Source organism: Carcharodon carcharias, chromosome 33 (assembly GCF_017639515.1).
Source record: "Carcharodon carcharias isolate sCarCar2 chromosome 33, sCarCar2.pri, whole genome shotgun sequence".
Lineage (NCBI taxonomy): Eukaryota > Metazoa > Chordata > Chondrichthyes > Lamniformes > Lamnidae > Carcharodon > Carcharodon carcharias.
In genome coordinates, this window is record NC_054499.1 from 15,171,692 (window position 1) to 15,196,170 (window position 24,479).

Consider the following 24,479-nt stretch of genomic DNA (forward strand, 5'->3'; position numbering starts at 1 on the left):
GGCTATTCACCCAGTGTACAAGATGTACATAACCAATGTGTGGAACTGCTCAGGAGGGAAAAAACACCCATTCACAAATCGTCATTTGAAAAAGAACTGCTGTTCCTACATCCCGAGGAAAATATCAATCAGACAGACTGTCAAATGTATCAATAACAGAGGCTTCAAACACTTCACACCCTCTTCATCTTGCGTAAGTAAACATTGAGACATTGACAAAAGAGATCACAGAAAGAACAGCTTATTAGATGCAACTAAACTCGTCAGTGAAGAAAAGTTAATGGTTTTCAAGACACAACCCCTTAACTGAGATAATAACCCTTTTATGAGTCTGGGCTCTCAGCTAAGCATACATAATAAGGACAGGTGGAAGAACTCTCAATGGAACTGGATGGCCTCATTATATATGCTTGCTTGATGGTCCAGACTCCTCAAAGGACTCAGTAGGGGTTTCTGTTTGACAACTGAAGAGAACGGCTGACTTTCCTTGATTGGCATTTTTAAGTGGTTATTATTTCTTTCTGTGATCTCCTTTGTCAATGTCTCAATCTTTATTTGCACAAGATTAATTGCTGTGAAGCGTTTGAAGCCTCTGTTATTGATACTTTAATAGTGTGTCTGGTTGACACTTTTTTATAGGGTTGTAGGAACAACGGGGTTTTTATTCAAAAGATTTGTGAATGGGTGTTTTTTTTGTGAGCAATTCAACACATGCCATTGTTGCTTTCTGGCTCATTGGCTCTGTACATGGTGTATACTGGATGAGTGGGTATGGAAGGTATGAAGAGCCATGGGGGTGTCGGGTGGGTGCATGAGTTGGCGTGAAGATGGCGTGGGGAGTGGGTGGGGTTAAGGGCTAGAGGGCCTGACAGCCTTAATTTTGCACCAGAGAAACAGAGGCAGGCCTTCCAGCCGGCTGGACTTGGCACTCGGGGGGTGGGGGGGGCACCCCTTGTGCCCGCCAACGACCTGCTTCCGGGGTTGGTGGGACTGAATCCGTCCCACCCCCCACCACCCCCCCCCCCCCCCCCCCGAGTGAAAATTGTGCCCCGGTTGCAAATTTCGGACCGCAGCAAGGTTAAACCTGTCGGACACCGCAAAATCAGAACCAAAACGGTTTAGGAAGGAGTTAACCAGGCAGTTGCGCTGAGCCTTTACAACTCACTGACCCGGCTCCAGCTGGAGCCTTGCGCCCAGTCCGGGAGAGCAGGCATCGGGAAGCTCACCAGAACGGTGAGGGACTTGGGTGGAAGGTAGCGAAGCTGGGGCTTGTTCTTCCCGGAGTAAAGAAGATTAAGAGGAGAATTTGATATAGTGGTGCGGTGTCTTATCGTGAGGGGTTTCGATGGAGTAAATAAGGAGAAACTGTTTACAGCGGCAGGAGGGGCTGGCAGCCAGAGAGAGGCGTAGACTGAAGAGAATCGGCAAAAGAACCAGAGGGGGGAGGTGAGGAGAGTTATTTTTGACGCAGCGAGTTGCTGTGGTCCGGCGGGAAGCAGATTCAGCAGGAACTTTCAAACGAGGGAATTGGATAAATACGTGGAAGAAAGATTTTCAGGATATGGTGGGGGAATGGCACCAACTGGACTGCTCTTTCAAAATGCCAGCACAGGCTCGATGGGCCGAATGGCCTCCTCCTGTGTTTCTGTGACGGCTGCAGGAATGTTGACTCTGCCTCTGAGAATCTCTCCCTAGTGGGATAACTGTTCCACTGCTCTTGAGATAAAACAGATGAAATGGGGCTGAGTGGCTCTGGTTCCAATAACTTTCTTGAGATGGTCCCCCCCCACCCCACCCCCCTGCCTTTGTTGTTCTGATGGTCGTTGCAAGGTTTGTAGGCGTTAATCCCAGCAGTTCCTGATATTCCACAAGAACGCGAGACAGGAGTAGGCCATTCGGCCCCTTGAGCCTGCTCTGCCATTCAGTAGGACCGTGGCTGATTGTGGCCTCAACTCCACTCTCATGTCTGCCCTCTATAACTCTCTTGTCTATCAAAAGCCTCTCTAACTCGGCCTTGAATACGTTCATTGGCCCAGCCTCAGCTGCTCTCTGGGGAAGAGAATTCCACAGACTTAGGACCCTCTGAGAGAGAAACAATCTCATCCGTCTTAAATGGGAGACTCCTACTTCTAGACTCCCCCATGAGGGGAAACATCCTCTCAGCATCCACCCTGTCAAACCCCCTCACAATCTTATACGTTTCAATAAGGTCGCCTCTTATTCTTCTAAACTCCAATGGGTACAGGCCCCGCCTCTTTAACCTTTCCTCATAAAGGCAAGCCCTTTCATCCCAGGAACCAGTCAAGTGACTCATAGGTGTTTACAGCACAGAAGGAGGCCATTTGGCCCATTGTGTCCACGCCAGTCAGCAAAGATCTGACTGCACTAATCCCATTTTCCAGCGCTTGGCCCTGGAGGCTACAGCAACGCAAGTGAATGTCTAAACACTTCTTAAATGTTACAAGAGTTTCTGACTCAACCACCCTTTCAGGCAGTGAGTTCCTCTCTGAATTGCACAGTTTAGAGCAGGTTCACTTGAACTCACTCCAGGGGTGGAGGAGTTAGCTTCAGCCTTCCTTCAGTCCAGCGGTGTGTTTTAGCCTGTGCATTCACCCTCCGCAAGGGTAACTCGTTCCTCCCCTCTCCGTTTTTTTTGTCCTGAGAGCTGTGTTCATGTACCATCCTGTGGCTGCTTAAGGCCTGGCTGCTGCTCTTGGTGGTGAAGTTCCACAGAGATTCCCCAAAGCAGGTCTGCAATCTGCCTTGTCACGTCCGGTGGCAAAGATGAGCTTGGGGAGAAAATAAGAATGGTTTCTGTTTCTGAACTTTTCTGAGGGTTCGGGGGGAAAAAAAAATCCCTTAAAGATAGTAACGTTTGGATAATTCAGACATTCTTTTAATATAAAGAATTAACAGACTGATCGCATCTCGAATACCGTGTGCAGTTTGGGTCTCCTTATTTAAGGAAGGATGTAAGTGCATTGGAGGTGGCTTAAAGGAAGGTTTACTAGATTGATACCTGGGATGAGTGGGTTGTCTTATGAAGACTGGGCTTGTTTGCACTGGAGTTTAGAAGAGGGAGGGGGGGATTTGACTGAATTATGCAAGATCCTGAACGACCTTGACAAGGTGGACGTTGAAGGGATGTTCCCTCTTGTGGGTGAGTCCAGAACCAGGGAGCACTGCTGTAAAATTAAGGGTCGCCCTTTTAGGACAGGGATGAGGAGAATTTTTTTTCTGAGGGTTGTGCGAGCTTGGAACTCTCTGCCTCAGGAGGCGGGGCCACTGAATACCTTTAAGGCAGAGGTAGGTGGATTCTTGTTAGGTAAGGAAATCGGGGTTAGGCGAGAGTGTGTGGGATTCGAAACGCAAACTGATCAGCCATGATCTTATTGAATGGCGGAGCAGGCTCGAGGGGCCGAGTGGCCCCCTCCTGCTCCTATTTCGTATGTTCATATGATCAGAAGGGTCACCGTGGGGTGAATTTGCGCGGAGGCCCTGCTTGGTTTCTGTCAAAGTGTGTTTTTTTAACCCCCCCCGCGGGTTTTCGCATCTTGCTCGCTGTGGTTACGGGGAGGGGGGAAGTACGGGGGAGGGTCGCAGTGGCGAAACGATCAGAGGAACTCGGAGAGAGGAGGTGAATTTCTCTTGGAATTACAGAGAATAAAGTGACATAAGCAATAACTCATTTCACATAAGAACTAGGAGCAGGAGTAGGCAATTCAGCCCCTCGAGCCTGCCCCGCCATTCATTACCATCATGGCTGATCTCATTTCGGCCTCAACTCCAATTTCCCGCCCTCTCCCCATAACCTTTCAACCTGTTACTAATTAAAAATCTGTCTATCTCCCCCTTAAATTTATTCAGCGCCCCGGCATCCACTGCTCTGAGTTAGTGAATTCCACAGATTCACCACCCTTTGAGAAAAGTAATTGCTCCTCATCTCTGATTTAAATCTACCACCCCTTAGCCTAAAACTATGGCCTCTCGTTCTAGAATGTCCCACAAGGGGAAACATCCACTCCACATCTACTTTGTCTATCCCCTTTAGTATCTTCTATACCTCAATTAGATCTCCTCTCATCCTTCTAAACTCTAGCGAGTATAGGCCTAAACTGCTCAATCTCTCCTCATAAGACAAGCCCCACATCTCTGGAATCAATCTAGTGAACCTCCTCTGAACCACCTCCAATGCAACTACATCCTTCCTCAAGGAAGGGGACCAAAACTATGCTCAGTACTCCAGGTGCGGTCTCACCAATGCCTTGTACAGTTTCAACAACACTTCCCTATTTTTATGTTCTATTCCTTTAGCAATAAATGCCAAAATTCCATTTCCCTTCCTTATTACCTGCTGTACCTGCATACTAGCTTTCAGTGATTCATGCACCAGGACACCCAGATCCCTCTGCACTGAAGCATTCTGAAGTTTCTCTCCATTTAAATAATAAGTTACCTTTTTATTCTCCATTATCCAAAATGGATAACCTCATACTTATCCACATTAAACTCCATCTGCTAAATTTTGGCCCATTCACCTAACCTGTCCATATCCATTTGTAAATTTCTTATTTCTTCATTGTAACTTACTTTCCCACCTGTTTTGGTGTCATCTGCAAATTTAGCTATAGTACCTTCTACCCCCGAATCCAAGTCATTAATATCGATTGTAAACAGTTGGGGCCCAAGGACCGAACGCGGAAGAGAAAGGCATTGTGGTTCTGAATTCTGCAGCTACCAGAAACTTTTTGACAAGAAACTGTCAGTCACCCTTAAATCTGTCTACTTGCACAAAGCTGTTGATTTGCCAAAGCTATTTTAAGCCTTACTCTTTACAACAAATGAACGATCGGCAGCCGGGGTGTTCATTCATGCACTTTTAAACCTTTCCCAATCTGAATTTCACTGGAAGTTCTTGTCTGGGCCGTGCAGGTGTGTGAAATTGGAGGGAAAAGCTAGCATGGAAAGAGGCCATTCAGCCCATCGAGCGCAGGTCTCCTTTGAAAGAGCTATCCAGTTAGTCCCTGCTCTTTCTTTCCCCTGCCCCTTTTTGGAGAGCAAATGGTACAGTGATAATGTCACTGGACTAGAGTTCAGTAACCCAGGCTAATGCTCTGGGGGCATGGGTTCAAATCCCACCACAGCAGGTGGTGGTGACTAACAGTTAACTGCCAAACAGCATGTCCCTTCCCCTGTTTGCAATGGGCAGGGTACAGACCGTACACAACCAGCCCGTGCTTGCAAACTCCAAACACAGCGTCCAACATTAGATGTGATTCCCCGATTGGACAGCATTTGCTAAATAACCCTCAAGTGTGCTGAAAATTACGCTAACAACCAATTTAAGATTCAGTCTGGCTCAGTGTGGTGCATTTGCGTGTTCTGGAAGCTACATATATTAATACACAACCCTATTCTTTGCAGACAGAAAGAACGTGCGCACACATTGTGCCTTTTTCAGCTAAACAAAATAAACGACAGCCATTTGCTGACCTCAGGACAATGCCTCGACCAATCAGGGTCAAGCTGCCTAGTTTAAATTTCAAACAATGCTTGGCAGTTAACTGCCAGTCACCATCACCAAATGCATTCTCCATGGCAACGTCTCTACCAGTGTCCACTTGCCAACCAATCAACATTCTCTTCTCATGTAGTATAAATTGTTGTTTTCCCCTTATATTGATATACACGTCATGTGTCCTGATGAGCGCAAAACAAAAAGCTCTTTATTTTTCAGCAATACTTCTCTGCTCTGAGTGAAACAATACCAGCTTCGTGTGACTGAAGTATTAGTTTGGTAAACCTTCTCCAAACCCCCTCTTAGGAACAGAAGGAGGCCATTTGGCCCCATGAACCTGTTCCGTGGTGGTTCAGTGAGATCTGCGACCTAATGCCGTATACGTATAGCATAGAATGACACAGAAGGAGGCCATTCGGCCCCTTGTGACTGGGCTGAACCAGCTAAATAAACATTGACAGTTGCCTCAGATGGATTGGATAAATTTCAGGTTTTAATTTAAAAGATGGCATCAGAGTTGGGAGACATCTTTAGAAACATGCACCACCTGCTGGCCAGAGCCTGAAACTATACTTAAATGTTTACATAGGGATTTCCAGTCTAAATACAGGCTACACTTAACTTGTGACATTAAAAATGGGACCAAAAATTATGGCAACAGGAACTGTACTTTACTGCAAGATTTTTACCCATCTATAAGATTACAAACTGGCTTCTAATGTACAGGTGCTGTGCAGCCCTGACAGTGTCCCGAAGGGTATTCATTTTGCCAACTACAACAAAAGCACCTTGAGCATAGTAAAATGTCTCGAGGCACCTGAGAGGCATATAATCAAAGAGGATTCCGAAGCTAAGGGCCCAGGCAGCTTAAGGCATGGCCGCCAGTGGCGGAGCGATGGGGGAAATGAGCAAGAGGCCAGAATTGAAGGAGCGCAGAGATCTCGGAGGGTTGTGGGGCTGGAGGAGGTCACAGAGATGGGGCGAAGGGCTGGCGAGGCCTTGGAAGGATTTGAAAACGTTGGATGAGAATTTTAAAATTGATCGACGTTACTGGACCGGGAGCCAATGTAGGGCATGCGAGCACCAAGTAGTGGGTGAAGGGGACTTGGTGTGCATTAGAATGCAGGCAGCTACGGTGTAGGGCAGGGAGCTGGGCAGGACTGCACTGCAGTTCCTTCTGTTAGTTTTCCTTCTTGGCTTCTCACCTGAGTTTCTCTCTCACCAGATGTATTGCCTGCTGAAAGACTGGCCGCTCATTAAACCGGAGCAGGCACTTGAGCTGCTGGACTGCAACTTCCCCGACCCGATGGTGCGAGAGTTTGCGGTGAAGTGTTTGGTTAAAGGGCTGACCGATGACCGCCTGTCTCAGTACCTCATCCAGCTGGTTCAAGTGAGTGGGATTCGCCCCCGTTACTGTTTGTGGCATGCTTTCATCACCCCCCCTAACCCTCGTACAAGGAGACCCCTCATCCCATCGTGCCTGTGCTGCCTCTTTGAAAGAGCTATCCAATTAGTGCCGCTCCCCACTGCCCTTGTTCCCCTTAGCCCTGCTGACTTCTTCCTTTCAAGTAGTCGGTCCAATTTTGTTTTGAAATTCAGCATTGAGTCTGCTTCCACCCTCCTTTCAGGCAGCGCGTTCCAGATCACAACAGCTCACTGCGTAAAATAAACTCTTCCCATCTCCCCGTTCTGGTTCTTTCCCTGATTCTGTTGGACCTGTGTCAGTTACCGACCCTCCTGCCACTGGAAACCGTTTCTCCACACACCATTCTGTCAACCTTCGTAAGTTTGGACGCCTGGATTAACGCTCCCCTCAATCTGCTTGGCTCCAGGGAGAACAATCCCAGCTTCTCCCATCTCTCCATGTTAACTGAGGTCCCTCTCGCTCCTGGTCCCGTTTCTGGTAAATCTCCTCCGCACCCTCTCCAAGGCCTTGACACCCTTCCTAAAGTGCGATGCCCGGAATCGGGCACAATGGTAATGCCTGCACCAAGATCTAATTGACGTTTTTGTGGGGGGGAATGCAAGCACTTTGTTTCCTTTTTTAAAGGGGGGGGGGGGGTCAAACACAGGACTATACGTAGTTTAAAAATTGGGGTGTTCTGTGCAGGATATCCTGCCTCAACAGCCTGTTGTATAAGCACCTCTATTAATCCTACTTGGAAATCAGGAAGCTAGGGACCAGATGGGATGTCCTGACTTGTAATGGGCCCCTACTTGGTTGGAGGGAGGGAGGGAGAGTCCAGGTGGGAAATTGAGGAGCGGGTGAGGAATTAGTGAGACCTTGGGTGTGAAATGAGGGAAGAATTGGGGAGGCCGTGGGTGAGAATGTTGGGGTGGGTTGGCGAAGGGAATTGGGAAGATTCCTGGTGGGAAATGAGGGGGTGGGGTCTGGGGACAGAGTGCAGGCAGGACTGGAAGGGGGCTTCAGCTGGAGAATTGGTGAGCCTCCAGGCGAGATTGGAGTGTCCTGGTGAGAACGGCAGGGTAGGGGCTGCTGCTGCTTTTTAAAAATTCTTTCGTGGGATGTAGGTGTCTCTGGCAAGGCAATTTGTTGCCCATCCTTCATTGGCCCCTTGAACTGGCTGGGCTCGCTCTGCCATTTCCGAGGGGCAGCTAAGAGTCGACCACATTTGCTGTGGGGTCTGGAGTCACATGTAGGCCAGACCGGGTAAGGACGGCAGAGTTCCTTCCCTAAAGGGGGCATTAGCAAGTGGGTTTTCCGAACAGTCGACGATTGTGTACTGACACTAGCTTTATGTTCCAGCTGCCATGGTGGGATTTGAACCCACGTTCCCCCAGAGAATTAACCCGGGCCTCTGGATCGCCAGCCTGGTGACATTACCACCACACCATCTCCCCATTAGCTCACTCCTACCATGAGGTCTGCTGTCATGGTATGTCACGCCTATCTTGTGCCACCCTCACGCCTCCACTGTAGCGTAGCTCACCCGTCACCCAAGTACACCTCCTTTCTGGCTGCCCCCCCACCCCCCCCCGGCTTTGCCTTCGCCAAGCGATCTAGGGACGTGGGGACATAGAAGCAGGAGTAGGCCATTTGGCCCCTCGAGCCTGCTCCACCATTCCATAAGCTCATGGCTGATCTAGTTGTGGTCTCGGCTCCACTTTCCTGTCTGCTGCCCCTCTTTTGCCTAACTAAAATCTCTCCATCTCGACCTTGAATAGATCCAAAAAACCCAGCCTCCAGTACTTTCTGGGGAAAGAGAGCTCCCCACAGCAGCGACCCTTTGGGAGAAAAAGTTTCTCCTCATCCCTGTCTTAAAAGAGAGACCCTAGTTCTGGTCTCCCCTGTAAAGGGAAACGTGCCCTGTCAAGTCCCCTCAGGATCTTATACCTTTTGATGGGATCACTTCTTTTTCTTCTAACCTCCAATGGGTATAGGCTCACCTTTCCTCATAAGACAAACCCTTCATTTTAGAAACGAATCCTTCCCTGAACTGCTGCTAAAACAATTATATCTGCTTTTTGTTTTAAAATGAGGAAACCAAAACTGTACACGGTATTCCAGATGTGGCCTCCCTAAGGCCCTCGTACAGCTGCAGTAAAACTTCCCTGCTTTTAATACCCCGTTCCCCTCGCGATAAAGGCCAACATTCTATTTCTGTAGCTCTTCAGCTTTTGGCCAAATGGCTGCAAGGTGGACGATTTCTTTCCTGCCTGTCGCTTTTTGCAACTTCAGGCACCCCCTCCTTGTTTGCCTTGCCGCCTGTGTTTGGAATTTTTAGCAGGCGTCCACATTTCAAAGGCCGCTGTCCCATTCCCCAGATCTTTTACTCTGTGGTGTCCAGGTGTCCAAAGCAAACAGGAAGGTGGACGGATTGTAACTTCCTGTGATTGAGCTGTGACTGTGAGGCTGTTTTTTGATCTGTGATCAGTTTTGGGGTGGAAGAGGGGATTGAGCTGAGATTGTGAGGCTCCCTGCACTACCTGGTTCACAGTTTGCCCCTTTGGTCCCTCTACAGGTCCTGAAGTATGAGCAGTATCTCGATAACCCACTGGGAAGGTTCCTGCTGAAGAAAGCCCTGACCAATCAGAGGATAGGGCATTTCTTTTTCTGGCATCTGAAGTGAGTATGTAACCCTGGGCTGTGCCGCGATACCGTGGGATCTACTCGCTCTCCGGAGCTGGTTCCACTGCTGAGCCTCCCCCTCTGACGGGGCCGGAACAAATCAGAATTATTAACTCATAGTTGCTCGGGAGGACAGTACTTTGAATGTTCCTGAAGAGAGAGAGAGAGAGACCTTTTTTATTTTGCACTCATCAGGACAAATGCTAGAATACCAAATTTCATAGGGAGTCCTGAGAAAAGATCTTTTCTTTTGTCCATGTGCCAGCCAATCAGCACAGGCGTGCCCTTTTATGTTTTCAGTAACACCTCAGTAATAATTAACTGACTCTTTTCAACCTCCCTCCCTTCTCTCACCCCCATCGCTCCCCGGGATCACCTCTGAGCCGTACGGAGCAGAATATCCCAAATTCGGTGTTGCTGGAAACGAGCTCTGATTTGGGTGATTTTATTGTGATGGTTTCTACTGTCGAATAGTATCGCCAGCGATGGGCCAGACTGACGTAAAGAATGGCCACTTAGGCGAGGGTATCCCCTCCCCCAACTGCTCAATACCCTATGAGGGTGATAGTGTAAGTTAATAATGAGGTAGCAACCGAGTGTTGGGTCCAAATGAAACCCGAGGGGGCTGACATGGGAGCTGCCACCCTGGTGTTAAAAGACCAGCTGAGTCACTAATCCTTCTCCTCCGAGGCAACTGCCCATCCTTAACCTTGTTGACCCTCCATGATCTCTCAAACCTCCCTCCCCCACTTGCTGGTGGCTTCAAGGTATCAGCTGTGGCTGAGCGAGTAGCACACTCTCTCTCTCTCTCTCTCTCTCTCTCTCTCTCTCGCCCAGGATTGGGTGGTTGTGGATAGTTCGAGTCTCCACATCATGTGGGACAGCACTGAGGGAACACTGGACTGTTGGGGGATGCCTTCTCTCCAATGAGCTGTTAAACCGAGGCCCCCTCTGCTCTCTCAAGGCCCCGTAAAAGACCCCACGGCCGCTATTTCGAAGTAGGGCAGAGGGGATGGGGGGGGAGGGGGAAGGGGAAGGGGAGGGGGGGGTGTGGGGTGGTGACGATCTCCCCGGTGTCCCGGGGGTGGGGGGGGGGGGGCAACATTTATCCCCTCGGTCCACGTCGCATCACAACAGATGATCTGGTCGTTATCACATTGCTGCTTGCGGGATCTTGCTGTGCAGAAAATTGGCTGCTGCGTTTCCTCGCGACCTGCACTTCAAAAAGTACTCCGTTGGCTGTAAAGCACTTTGGCGGTGGTGGGGGGGGTGGTGGTTGGGGGGGGTGGGGGCGTTGGTGGAGGGTGGGTGGTGGTGGTGGGGGGTGGACGCGGGGAGGGGGGGTGGGGGGGGAGCATCCCAGAGGCTGATTGCAAAGCGCTTTGCAAACGCAAGTCTCTTATTTCCTAGCAAAGCGCGGCCCATTGTCTAAATGATAGCGAGAAGGGGGTCACTGCGCCCCCCCCCCCCCGCCACACACAAGTGCCGGCCTTGTCGGCATCACTCGCAAAAATCATTTCTACGTAAACGTGGGACAAGACCTCACCAGGAAAAGACCACCCGGCCTGTTGATCCTGCCCCTCATATCGTCAACTTTGACATTGTGCCTGCGGCGGAGTGCGCGCCTTTCGGTTGGCGATTCAAGCACAGCCGCCTCCAGTCGGGGAAGGGTTAGGGAAGCGTTGCGAGAGTATGTAAACCGGCTCGCTCTGTGGGGGGACGGGATGGGGGAAACTGGGAGAGTCTGTGACCTTTCCTGTGCTCCCGCCTGGAAGAGGGATTGATGCTCTTGTTGATAAGGGTGGGTAGGGGGTAAGGGGGGGGTTTAAGCCGGGGCGTTTCCTTGCCCACCTTTGATCTGACACAATGAGACCTCATGGGGCCCGAAGTCGATATTGAGGATTCGAAGGACCGCTCCCAGCTGACAGCGGACTACACCGTCCCACCCCTGCTGCCCCAGCCTTGGTGACGGGGCTGGGTGACTGTAATCTCTGCGCTCCCCGGCTCCCACCTTGCAATTTTTTTTTCCTTGTTTTGTTTCTTTCCTTCTCCCTTGTGGTTTTCCCCTAATGTCCACTTCCTTACGGCAGAGCACCGGTTCTAGGCACGCCTCTCGTTTCTTCGTTTCTCGCCCCATACCGTTCCCCGCCTCCTCCCGTCGTTCAGACCTCCCCCTGCCTTGGAAACGGACCTGTTTTAAGGTACGTGGCTAGCTTCAGGGCCCGCTCTTCCTGAGCAAGCAATTATTGGAATCCACCGACGTCACCCAGGCTGGGGCTCCTTAACCAGATACTCCCCAGCCGCCCCCCTCCCCACAGCCGTGTAACCTCCCGGGGAACCTCGGGGATAAACCGATGCCGGGCGAGCTGGAGTAGAAGCTCCGGAGAGACTTCACGATTATCGAGGTAATGCCACGTGAGGAGATGTTAGGAGCAAGTGACCAACAAAGCTTAGTCGGAGAGGTAGGTTTTTAAGAGTAGGCGGGGTGCGGGGAAGGGGGTGTAGAGAGAGAGAGAGATTGAGAGAGTGGGGGGGGTGGTGGAGATGTTTAGGGAAGGAATTCCGGAGCTATGGGCCCAAGCAGCTGAAGGCACGGCTGCCAGTGGTGAAGCGATTTAAAATTGGGGGGTGGGGGATGCAGAAGTGGCTAAAGTGAGAGGTACGCAGGGACTCAGATCGGTTAAAAAAAGATAGAAAGGGATCTCTCATTTGTACCGTGCCTCTCACAACCTCTGGGTATCACCGAACGTATTACAGTCTGTGGAGTACCTTTTGAATTGCAGTTGACTGTTGTAGTGTAGGAGCACAGTTTGTGCACAGTAAGATCCCACAGACTGCAATGAGGTAATGACTGGCCGATCTTGTTTATATATGTGTATGTATTTATATATATATATATATATTTATTTGATGTTGGTTGAGGGATAAGTATTGGCCCCAGGGTATGGCGGGGGTGCCCCCCAGCTCTTCATCCAATAGTGGCTGAAGCATCATTTGCGCCCACCCAAAAGGGCAGACGGGGGGTGGGGGGGAACCTCGGTTTAATGTCTCATTCAAAAGGTGGCACCCGTGACACTGCGGCACCCTCGGTGCTGGCACTGCCTGGATTGTGGTCTCCAAATCTGTGGGATTGGAGGACAGAACAACGACGGAGGGCGGGGTGGGGGGGGTGGGGGGGGGGTGGGGGATGGTGGTTGAGGCCTGTCATCTCGAATGAGGTGGGGGTGTGGGGGCGGGGGGCGGTGTTGTGATAGCTCCCAGCGCGGCCTGGTATTTATTATTGAGCGTTGGGCACAGTTGCTATTGACCCAAAGTGATTCTCCTTGTCGTACCACCCACCCCCACCCCCCACCTCTCAGGTCCGAAATGCACAACAAGACGGTGAGTCAGAGGTTCGGCCTGCTGCTGGAGTCCTTCTGCCGAGCCTGTGGCATGTACCTGAAGCACCTGATTCGGCAGGTGGAGGCCATGGAGAAGCTCATCAACCTGACCGACATCCTGAAGCAGGAGAAGAAGGATGAGACCCAGAAGGTAGAGAGGGTCGCGCTAACCGTTATAGAACAGTCGTCCGCACCCGGCCGGGTTACTGTGTCCGATTCTGGGCACCGCACTTTGTTGGGGGTTGATGGGTGGGGGGAGGGGATGTCGAGGCCTTGGAGAGAGGGTGCGGAGGAGATCCGCTAGAACGGGACCTGGGATGAGAGACTTCACTTAAAGTGGAGAGACTAGGGAACCTGGGGTCATTCTCCTTTAAGAGCAGAGAAGGTTAAGAGGGGGTTCAATAGAGGCGTTCAAAATCGTGAAGCGTTTGGATCGAGTGAGTAAGGAGAAACTGTTTGCAGTGACTGGGCGGGCGATAACCAGAGGGACACAGATTTGTGGTGATTGACTAGTCTAAGCTTTTGATAAGCACCGAGCGATTTGGATTTGGAATTGGGATGAGCTACCTGATAGGACGGTGGGTATGTTAGTGGCTTTCCAAAGGGAATTGGGTAAATACTTCAATTTGCAGGGCTGGGGGGGACAGAGCGGGGGAGTGGGACTAATTGAGTAGCTCCTCCATAGGCGTATGGGACAAATAGCGGCCTCCTTTGCTGTATCGTTCTGTGATGCAAGAGTGCGATGTGTGTTAAGCTGTGTCGGTGAAAATCTCTCACCCCTCCTTTCTTAGATGCAGATGAAGTTCTTGGTGGAACAGATGAGTCGACCAGATTACATGGAGGCACTGCAGGGATTCATCTGTCCTCTTAACCCTGTACATCAACTGGGCAACCTGAGGTAACCATGGGGATATTGCTCTTGTGTCTGCTGTCGCGTCTCAGCCACATGCCTGCTCTTGCTCATTATTGCTCTCAGGTGGGTGCGGCACAAATCAGCAAGGGCTCCCACTCAAGACGGCTGAAACTAGCTGGAGCTCGAGAGTAAATGTGAGAGTCTGTCTGTCTGTCTGTCTGTGAAGTCTGTAGACAGCTGACTTCCACAAGGCACCCAGTGTTTTTTTCTCAGTTGGACTGGGTGGGGTACCAGGTTTTGGGGAGGTGGGGGTGGGGGGCAAGAGGTCCCAAAACGCCAGCTCCTGGGGGATAAAGTGGACCCAAGAAAGGACTGACCTTTGAGCTCCCGCCACCAGTTGGGAACTCTCAAACACCAGTGTGCAGGAGGTTAAAAACCGACCTGGGTAAAATGTAAGAATGCGGTTTTCGATTTAGCACTCCCAGGCTGAGCACCACCCAGTGGGAGCTTGCGTTGGGAGTTCGATATTGTGGCCAACACGACTTGCCCATGCCCAGCCCCACTGCAAGGTACAGAGACTCGCACAGGCCAATAGCCGTGCATCCTGGACTCAGATGGTAAGATAATCACAAAACTGGGTGGGGGAGGGGGTTGGTGGGGAGTGCTTTGAACAGAAAGCATTCTTCCTTTTTACTCTCTTGATATCCTCCTCTTTAATCAGCTGTGATTACGTTGCATCGACTGTAAAGTGCTTTGGGACGCCATGTGGTTGTGAAAGGGACTATATTAAATGTGAGCCTGATTTGTTTGTTTGTGGGAGGGGGAATGTGGCAGACCTACACCTTTAAATGGTGGAGCAGCCTGACCCCATATCCACATTCTAAATGTATTGTAAACTCTCCATCTGCTTCTCCCATATGCGCACAGTGTTAATGTTGTGTTAAAAATAATATTTAAGGTTCAGAATAAACCGGTAGAGGGTATTGCCTTGATTAAGTATCTTGCGCACATATAAAGAGAGAGACTGCTGGGTCATTGGGTGGCTGGTAGGTAGGAAGCAGGAGCATATGTAATGCTGCATTCTGTAAATAAACTAACTATCAAGAAAAGGATTTGTCTAGATTCACACTTCACCACCTGGCTGGTGATCCGTTTAACACGTGGGCTGTAAATTGTTTCCCTCTTTATTCCTGTAGACTGGAAGAATGCAGGATCATGTCCTCAGCTAAACGGCCCCTTTGGCTGAACTGGGAAAACCCAGACATCATGTCAGAGCTGCTCTTCACCAACAACGAGATCATCTTCAAAAACGGAGATGGTAAGCCTCGCACGTCCATCTTTCCGTCCCTCCCCCCCCTCTCCTCCCGTTTAATCATTGGTGACCTCCCAACTTTAAACCCGCCACTCTCGCCTCCCGAGCGGGAAGGTCGTGGGTTTGAATCCCCACGCCCACAATGACTTGAGCCCATAATCCTGGCGGGTTATCTGGTCGTTATCACGTTGCTGTTTGTGGGAGCTTGCTGTGTGCAAATTGGCTGCCGCTCTTCCTAGTGCGGTACTGAGGGAACGCTGCACTATCGGAGTTACCATCTTGGGGATGAGATGCTGAACAGAGGGGCTCTGTCTGTCTCTCAGCTGGAAGTAAAAGATATCATGGCAGCTATTTCAAAGAAGAGCGAAGGATATCTTCCCAGCAAATTTTCCCATATTTAGCATTTAGCACTTTAAAAGATGGGCAGATTATCTGGTCGTTATCACGTTGCTGTTTGTGGGAGCTTGCTGTGCGTAAATTGGCTGCTGCTTTTCCTACATTACAACAGTGACTGCACTTCAAAAAAAAAGTACTCTGTCGGCTATAAAACACTTATGAACATCTTGAGGCTGGGAAAGGCACTAGACAAATGCAGGCTATATATTCAAAGGGGCAGAATCTGTATATACGAGCGACTCTCCCACCTGTCACGATGGCGATCGGGGCGAAGACTGGGGATGAGGGTCAGCGAGGGGTAGGGGGTGGTGAGGGTAGAGGTCAGGACAGTGGCAGGCAGGACATTCCCGTTTTGCCTTAAGGCTTGAAATCCCCCCCCCCCCCCCCCCCCCCCCCCCCCCCCCACCCCCTGCCAAGTCTCCGGTCCAGGTTTTCCTTGCGACTGACTGATCTCTTTTATGCTGTGGGTGGTTGTGCCCTGATTGACTCCCGCCCGTTCTAGCTCAGACACCCTGGTTCTCCTCTCCCCCCTCCTCCTCCTCCTCCTCCTCCTCCTCCTCCTCCTCCTCCTCCTCCTCTCTCTCTCCCCCCCCCGCCCCCCCCAACCAAATCGCAGCCTGTTTTCCCTGCAGAATCGGGTGCTTCCCGGTGCCCGGTTGATCCGGGATCCTCCACCCCACCCCGTCGGGGGTTTACCCCGCTCCGATCAACACTGTCCCTGCAAAGTTGAGTACCCGCTGCTCCCGAAACCATGGTTCGGGGGGGGTAGACGGACAGGGTATTGCGAGCGGGAGTGAGTCTCCAAGGAAGGGGATTGTTCTCTCGAGTATTTAGGAGGGTGCTGTCTTGTAACCAGCTGGCGCTCTCTGTTACAGACCTGAGACAGGACATGCTGACACTACAGATCATTCGAATCATGGAAAATATTTGGCAGAACCAGGGCCTGGACCTCAGGTACGTACAAGCGTGTAGAGCGTCCGTGTACACGCCAGTGTGCGGGCACACCACTGCACACGCGACCAGCCCCCGACACGTGTCTGCCCCCCGCAGGTTTCTGACTGGGGTTTGGTGGGGGGGGTGGGGTGTTCAGGATAACCCGCGCTGTGTGGGGGAAACGGTCCCTCGCTGTGGGTTTTCTCCCCCAGGCCGGATTGGCCATTGAATGGCCCAGAGGGCAGGCTTGCCGCCCGGTGACGATGACGGGTGGGTTCTCGCAGCTGGAGAGGCAACCTCCCTCCAGCTTTTTAAGATTTTCGCCCAGAAATAATGGCTTTTGCATGGCCTGGCCAACAGTGCGGGGGTTTGTGTCGGTCAGCCCTCTGCCGGGTGTGGCTGCTTTTGTGCCCAGGCGGGCAGGGAGGGCCCCTAAGCCTGCGTTGAGCACTGGCCCTCGGCTCTGGTGCCTTGAGGCCAAGTCCAGGCAGTCGAACTGCAAACCCCCACCCCCAACCACCTGCCTGACCGTGGGGATCTGGAGACCCGGCTGGAAAACCCCCGGTCGGCCTTAAAGTAGCCCTTTAATTAGTTGGATTGGCTACCCTCTGTTTGTGGGAAGGGGGCAGCCCTGCCCGTTCCCCCTTCCCCAAATCCCACCTTTGTGAAAATGGCCGGGGAGAGTGGGATGGAATGGGGCAATTGGCACAGAGGCTGGCAGGGCCTAAAACTCAAGCCTCGGTAACTGCTCCACTCAAGACTATCCCACTTCCCATCGAGGTTCATGCATTTTAATACCATCACCGACGACTAGACCCCCAAACCAGATGGTCGAGTATAAAACCGGACACAAACACTTATTTTTTCTTGATAGTTGGTTTATTTACAGGATGCAGCATCCCATAAGCCTGCCTCCTACCGACACCCACCCCCCCTCCCTGAGCCCCAGCAGCCCCCTCTCTTTGTACTTTCAAATGAGCAAGTGATTGACCCACTGGTCTGAGTTGTGGCCGGAGCCGGTTCTGACCGCTGTGTTTGTTGCTGCCAGGATGTTGCCCTATGGGTGCCTGTCGATAGGAGACTGCGTGGGGCTGATTGAGGCCGTGAGGAGCTCCCACACGATTATGCAGATCCAGTGCAAAGGCGGCCTGAAGGGGGCTCTTCAATTCAACAGCCATACGCTGCACCAATGGCTGAAGGACAAGAACAAAGGGGAAGCGTAAGTCCTGTTCTCAACCCTTCCACCACCACCCCCCCCCAACCCCCCGTACTGCAGTGGCCGAGCTAGTGGTGGAACAGGAGGTGAGGTGCGGTACTGGTGTGAGGGGTGAGTGGTTCAGTTACAGGTACGAGTGTAGCCTATCGATCGAGACTGGGCCCCGTTTTTGGGACTGTTCAGGGTGACCCCCATTCGGACCAGCTGTGAGTCTCCTTCATTTCCCAGTCATTGTCAGGGCGCCTGGGGCAGCAGTCGGGGGGGGCTTTTCGAAGTTTCACCCCTCCCAACCCCTCCCCCTCTCTCCCCCCCCGCCCCTTCTATGCCAGGGGCCCCTTTTCCTGAGCACTATCCATATGGGAAAGTACAGACCCGTGGGCATCGGGATCAGTTTTGAATGTGACGCTCCCCGTGGCTGAATAGTCTGGTCCTGACGAGTGGCAACTTGGGCAAAGTAGGAAGGAGTGGGCTCTGTACAGCGAACTGACAAAATCCAGCTCGTGGGGCAGAAGCCTGAATCCTGAACCCTCGCCCTGAACCTTAAAGTGCCAGTAGCATTGGCAGGTATGTGGCAAACGCAGTTTAATGTAGACGAATGTAGATGCAAAGGGGAAAAGAACATGGGGGTAGATTTTTTTAAAAATATGATACATTCTCGGGTAAGGTCAGATTTGGCAAGGCCAACATTTGTTATCCTTGAGAAGGCGACGGTAAGGGAGCCACCATGAAATTCTGCCCTCGTGGCTAAGGCGCTATTGTGATTTGGACTGCGCTGTCTGAAAGGGCGGCGGGAGGTGTAAGTCGCTCGCAAAAGGAAAAATCCTCGAAGGAAGGAAGGAAGATTCTTGAAGGGGACGTTCGGGGCTTTGGGGGAACAGGAGCGGGGTAAATTGTGTAGCTGAGCATAGATATGATGGGCCAAATGGCCTCCATTTTGCCGTGATCCCTGAGGGTTCTGAAAGCGCTTACGAGATTAAGTGGAAAGGATTCTTTTACCCGCTGGCTGGTGAAATATTAATCGGGAATGGGTTCCAAATTCACGCTCGCCATATAAAGGGGGGTTGCAGGGGGAAGAGAAGGAATTTTTCATTGTTAACGGTTGTTTGGAGATGGAATGTTTTAGCTCACTGGCTCTTGAAGCTAACTGAAGCCACAGGATTTGAGGAGGAGCCAGATGTACAGCAAAGACTTGCGAGCCGAGGCCTAAGGTGAACGCAGATCTGGTGAGACGGCACTGAGGTAGCCGCTTTCGGCTGGCTGGGCTTTCTTGGCGACTCATCGCCCGGGGCCACCGGTGGGCAGGGGCACAGAGCTTGCATTGCTGTGGCACATGGCCCAGCGTGTGTTTCTGCAGGCCGCCGAAAGCCCCTTTCTGGAGGCGCCTGCGCTGTTGCAGGAAGCCTGGCATGCCGGCTTGCGCACAGCAAGCTCCCGCAAATGGCAGCGAAGGAGCCACGCCGGGGATTATTGCATCGGGGCGGCTCGATGGGGCGGACAGGGCGAAGGCTGTGCGCCCGCCTGTGGGGGGTCCGGAACGGAGAGGCCGGCGACCGCAAGGGGAGTCGCTAATAAGTCCAAACGGGGAATTCAGGGGAAATGGCTTAACCCGGAGAGCGGGCGAGAATGCGGAGATCACTGCAGTAACTGAGGTGAACGTTTAAGGGGGAACACATGAGGGGGAAAGGATATGGTGATGGGATGGGAGGAGGTCCGTGTGGAGCATAAACAACAGCACGGAATAGATGGGCTGAACTTTTTTAAAAAACTTTCCTTTCACAAGATGTGGGCGTCGCTGGCTGGGCCCAGCATTTATTGCCTATCCCTAATTGCCCCTTGAGAAGGTGGTGGTGGTGAGCTGCCTTCTTGAGCCGCTGCAGTCCCATGTGGTGTAGGTACACCCACCGTGCTGTTAGGGAGGGATTTTGACCCGGCGACAGTTGAAGGAAGGGCCGATTATATTTCCAAGTCAGGGCGGTGTGTGTGACTGGTTTCCGGGCTGTAAGTTGCCGTGTTTGACGTTGGGTGTACAATTGTCTCGGTTGCTAGGTATGATGCAGCGATCGATCTGTTCACCCACTCCTGTGCTGGATACTGCGTGGCCACATTCATCCTGGGGATTGGAGACCGGCACAACAGTAACATCATGGTGAAGGATGATGGTCAGGTGAGTGGGCTAAGGTGGGGCGGATCGAGTGACGCTTTCAACCGGTTGTTGACGAACTTTGTTGTGCAAGATGGGGGTCAGGAAATGAAGAGGCGGGATAGATCAGAGTTTGAGCCTGGAGCCCTCCAGCAACTCCTCGCCTCACTGTCGGGCAGCGTAGGAGTCTGTCTTAAAAACAAATAACTGCGGATGCTGGAAATCCAAAACAAAAACGGAATGACCTGGAAAAACTCAGCAGGTCTGGCAGCATCGGCGGAGAAGAAAAGAGTTGACTAGTTCTGCCGAAGGGTCACGAGGACTCGAAACGTCAACTCTTTTCTTCTCCGCCGATGCTGCCAGACCTGCTGAGTTTTTCCAGGTAATTGTGTAAGAGTCTGTATTGTCTTTCTCATCTGCCTTTGTTCCCAGGGTTGGCCGTACAATGAACAATCTCCACTGATTTCTGTTCTGCGCCTGCCCTCACTTGCCTGCCCCATAGAGAGGCCCAGTCCTCGTTCTGATATTATCCATTCGTGCCATCTTGCGTCTTGCATGTGCACCTTTTCCAGGTGTTTGGCCTTGCATTGCCTCTCCTTTCCCAACCCCTATCCCCCAAACACTCCCCTCCACGCAACACATGTCCAAAATATGTCGGCTTCCCTGATATCAGACGAGTTCCCCTCAACACCAGCCTTATCCATCCGAGTCCCTTCATTTCGAAAGCCCTTACTCGAGCCTCGTCAATCTTCTCGATGGTCGCAGCTTTCGTGTGGTTGTCACCGACCACGTAAGGGTTTAAAGGGCGGCAAATTTTCATTTAATCGAGATGCTGTGGCTACTCTATTTAGTGAGTTCTCAACACCATCGCCCTTGTTAAGTCCAGCCCAAATCTCTTAGGCGGACTCGGCACCTTCCGTGATGAGTGACCCAAGATGGCGGAAGATAGCCCGTTCTCGCTGAACTCCGTTAATCAGAATCTTTCTGCCCATCCCCATCACGGCTGCCTTACCGACATTGAGCAGGGTTTGGGTGGGTGGAATATTCCTGCTCGTGCTAACGTGTGTGTGTGTGTGTGTGTTCTCTCGCCTTCTTCCAGCTGTTTCACATCGATTTTGGCCACTTTCTTGACCACAAGAAGAAGAAGTTTGGCTACAAGCGAGAGCGAGTCCCGTTTGTACTGACCCAGGATTTCCTGATTGTCATTAGTAAAGGTGCCCAGGAATGCACCAAAACCAAGGAGTTTGAGCTGTAAGTGTGGCACCCAAACAGTCAAATTCTCGTTGTGGTTCTCAAATCCCTCCTGAGGCCTCAGCCCTCCCTATCTCTCTAACCCCTTGCAGCCCCATAACCCTCTGAGATCTCTGCACTCTCCTCTACTTCTGGCCTCTTGCTCATCCTCGATTTTAATCGCTCCGCCATTGGCGGCCGTGCCTTCCCAAGTGGTCGAGGCCCGAAACTCTGGAATTCCTTCCTTAAACCTCTCCTGCCTCGCGCTGTAATGGGGAGGCAGCGGCATCGTGGCACTGTCGCTGGACTAGTACCCCAGACGCCCAGGGTAACGCCCTGTGGACCCCGGGTTCGAATCCCACCATGGCAGACGGCGATGTTTGAACTCAATAAAAACCTGGAATTAAAAGAGTGATGGTGACTGTGAAGCCATTGCCGATTGTTGTTTTTAATAAAATCAACCCCGTCTGGCTTACTTAATGTCCCTTAGGGAAGGAAACCTGCTGTCCTTACCCATCTGGCCTACATCTGACTCCAAACCCACAGCAATGTGGTCAGCTCTTAAATGCCCTCTGAACAATGGTGATGGGCAGTAAATGCTGGCCCTAGCATTTAGCCATAGGCCCTAATACCTCCATACTTGGCTTGCTGTCAAATATTGTCCCTTTTTTTTCTTTCTCTCATGGCCGGTGGGTTTCACATGGCCGGTGGGTTTCACATGGCCGGTGGGTGTCTCATGGCCAGTGGGTGTCACATAGCCATTGGGTGTCACATAGCCAGTGGGTGTCTCATGGCCAGTGGGTGTCTCATGGCCAGTGGGTGTCTCATGGCCAGTGGGTGTCTCATGGCCAGTGGGTTTCACAAGGCCAGTGGGTGTCACAAGGCCAGTGGGTGTCACATAGCCAGTGGGTGTCACATAGCCGGTGGGTGTCACATAGCCGGTGGGTGTCTCATGGCCAGTGGGTGTCTCATGGCCAGTGGGTGTCACATAGCCATTGGGTGTCACATAGCCGGTGGGTGTCACATAGCCAGTGGGTGTCACATAGCCAGTGGGTGTCACATAGCCAGTGGGTGTCTCATAGCCAGTGGGTGTCTCATGGCCAGTGGGTGTCTCATGGCCAGTGGATGTCTCATGGCCGGTGGGTGTCACAAGGCCAGTGGGTGTCACAAGGCCGGTGGGTGTCACAAGGCCGGTGGGTGTCTCATAGCCAGTGGGTGTCACAAGGCCAGTGGGTGTCTCATGGCCAGTGGGTGTCTCATGGCCAGTGGATGTCTCATGGCTGGTGGGTGTCACAAGGCCGGTGGGTGTCACAAGGCCGGTGGGTGTCACAAGGCCGGTGGGTGTCTCATGGCCAGTGGGTGTCTCATGGCCAGTGGGTGTCACAAGGCCGGTGGGTGTCACATGGCCGGTGGGTGTCACAAGGCCGGTGGGTGTCACAAGGCCAGTGTCTGTTGCCTGTCCGTAATCGCCTTTGGACTGAGCAGCAAGGGTGGGGGGGGCAGTTAAAAGAGTCAACCACATTTGCTGTGGGTCTGGAGTCACATGTAGGCCAGACCCAGGTAAGGATAGCCGATTTCCTTCTAAAACCATGAGTGAACCAGGTGGGTTTTTATGACGATCGATCATTTCATGGTCACCGTGACTGAGATTGGCTTTCAGTTCCAGATTTTATTAATCGGATTTAAATTCCACCAGCCGCCGTGGTGGGATTTGAACCCGTGTCCCCCAGAGCTGTGGCCTGGGCCTGTGGATTTACTAGTCCAGTGACGTTACCGCTACACCACTCTCCACGGCCCCTCCTGTTAAAAGGCGCTATATAAATGCAAGCTGTTGTCGGGGGTGGGTTTTTTTGTTGTAATGGGGTTGGAGAGAGTAGGCTTTGTGATGGGTGGGTGACTGTGAAATCCCACCGAATGTTATGGCTCACGCCGTCTCACTCTCTCTCTCTCTCTCTTTTTTCTCTTCTCGCACCGCCACCACAGGTTTCAGGAGATGTGCTACAAGGCGTACCTTGCCATCCGGCAGCACGCCAACCTCTTCATCAACCTCTTCTCCATGATGCTGGGCTCGGGGATGCCTGAGCTCCAGTCCTTCGATGACATCGCCTACATCCGCAAGACCTTGGCCCTGGACAAGATGGAGCAGGAGGCCTTGGAGTATTTCACGAAGCAGATGAACGATGCCCACCACGGTGGGTGGACCACGAAAATGGACTGGATCTTCCACACCATCCGCCACATGCCCTGAAATGGACATTCGACCAAGGGAGTCGATGCAGACTGCGTATTCTCTGAAGTCAGAGGCCCTGCAGGCAAGGGACCTGTTGTTACTGACTTGAAGTAGGGTTACCTTGGAAACCAGGCAACATTCCTAACCTGGGGATTGTCTATAACTAATCTCTTTCTAACACTACATATTAACCTTTCTCGCACCAACTAGGAGTTGAACTCTGAATTGGGCCTGGGTGAATTTTTTTTATTTTTCTCTCTCTCTCCCTCCATTGGAAGACGATTAGTCGAGGGGTGTCCCAAGAGGGAGAAGTGGATTTTGAGATTACGTTCCGTCTTCAGCGACGCACACAAGCTGGGAACGAGGGTAGCGCTAGGAGGACCGAGGCTGCTGAATCTCGGAGTCCAAAGAGCTCGGAGCTCAATCCACGCTTCCAGCGCGCAGGTTTTCCACACCAGAACACACAGAGCCTCAATTTCCCTCGTGTGGGATTAGGAACCCCGAGGTTTAAAAAAAGAACAGCACCGAAAGAAACCCTAACTGGGCCCAGGGAAGGGAGAACTCTCCAAAAAACCCTTTTTGATCCTTGTGGGGTTTCTGCACTCGGGGTTTCCTCGTCTCGAAGAAAAGGGATCCGATTTCTAATTTCGGAAGGACCCAGAGACCCTTGAACTTTGAAGTGGCGAGGGTCCCTCACTCGGAGTTTACCCTGCGTAGCGGATGAGGCGGTGATGGTTGGGGAGAGAGCCCTTTTATTTTGGAAGAGGGGGCTTTCAGAGACACACAACCTGGTTCTAAAATCTGTTGTAAAACGGTCAGGCGAAGCTGTTGGACGGATTGAAGAGCGTTCTGTTTACTGGGGGGGCGGGTGGGGGGGAGCGCGTTGGATTGGTCGGCTTGCATAGGGTTGGGCTGGCTTCCAATGGGATGGAGGCGTCAGGTTGGTCAGCCAGCCAATCGGTGGTTCGGTTGTCGCTGAAGACTGGGGTCGCCCTGGGCAATGATGTCAGCCAGCCAATCGGTTGTCGCTGAAGACTGGGGTCGCCCTGGGCAATGTTGTCAGCCAGCCAATCGGTTGTCGCTGAAGACTGGGGTCGCCCCGGACGATGATCTCCCTTTTTTATTTAATCTTAATTTCCCCCCTGCCACTCTGCAGCCCCGAGTCACCGCTGTAGTCTTTA

General features: G+C 51.9%; 1 protein-coding gene across 2 annotated transcripts in view; it reads left to right on the forward strand.

Moving 5' to 3' along the window:
* The window catches only part of LOC121272264 (phosphatidylinositol 4,5-bisphosphate 3-kinase catalytic subunit alpha isoform), a 134,277-nt gene extending 110,123 nt beyond the window's left edge, over nt 1–24,154 (forward strand). For both annotated transcript variants that reach the window (XM_041178807.1, XM_041178808.1), the window contains exons 13-22: nt 6,744–6,908; nt 9,502–9,605; nt 12,968–13,139; nt 13,780–13,886; nt 15,038–15,159; nt 16,425–16,503; nt 17,531–17,701; nt 19,745–19,862; nt 20,938–21,089; nt 23,052–24,154. In XM_041178807.1, coding sequence (XP_041034741.1) covers nt 6,744–6,908; nt 9,502–9,605; nt 12,968–13,139; nt 13,780–13,886; nt 15,038–15,159; nt 16,425–16,503; nt 17,531–17,701; nt 19,745–19,862; nt 20,938–21,089; nt 23,052–23,316 — 1,455 coding nt within the window. In that variant the 3' untranslated portion in view covers nt 23,317–24,154. The remainder of the gene's footprint in view (nt 1–6,743; nt 6,909–9,501; nt 9,606–12,967; nt 13,140–13,779; nt 13,887–15,037; nt 15,160–16,424; nt 16,504–17,530; nt 17,702–19,744; nt 19,863–20,937; nt 21,090–23,051) is intronic.
* Nucleotides 24,155–24,479: the final 325 nt, after the last annotated feature.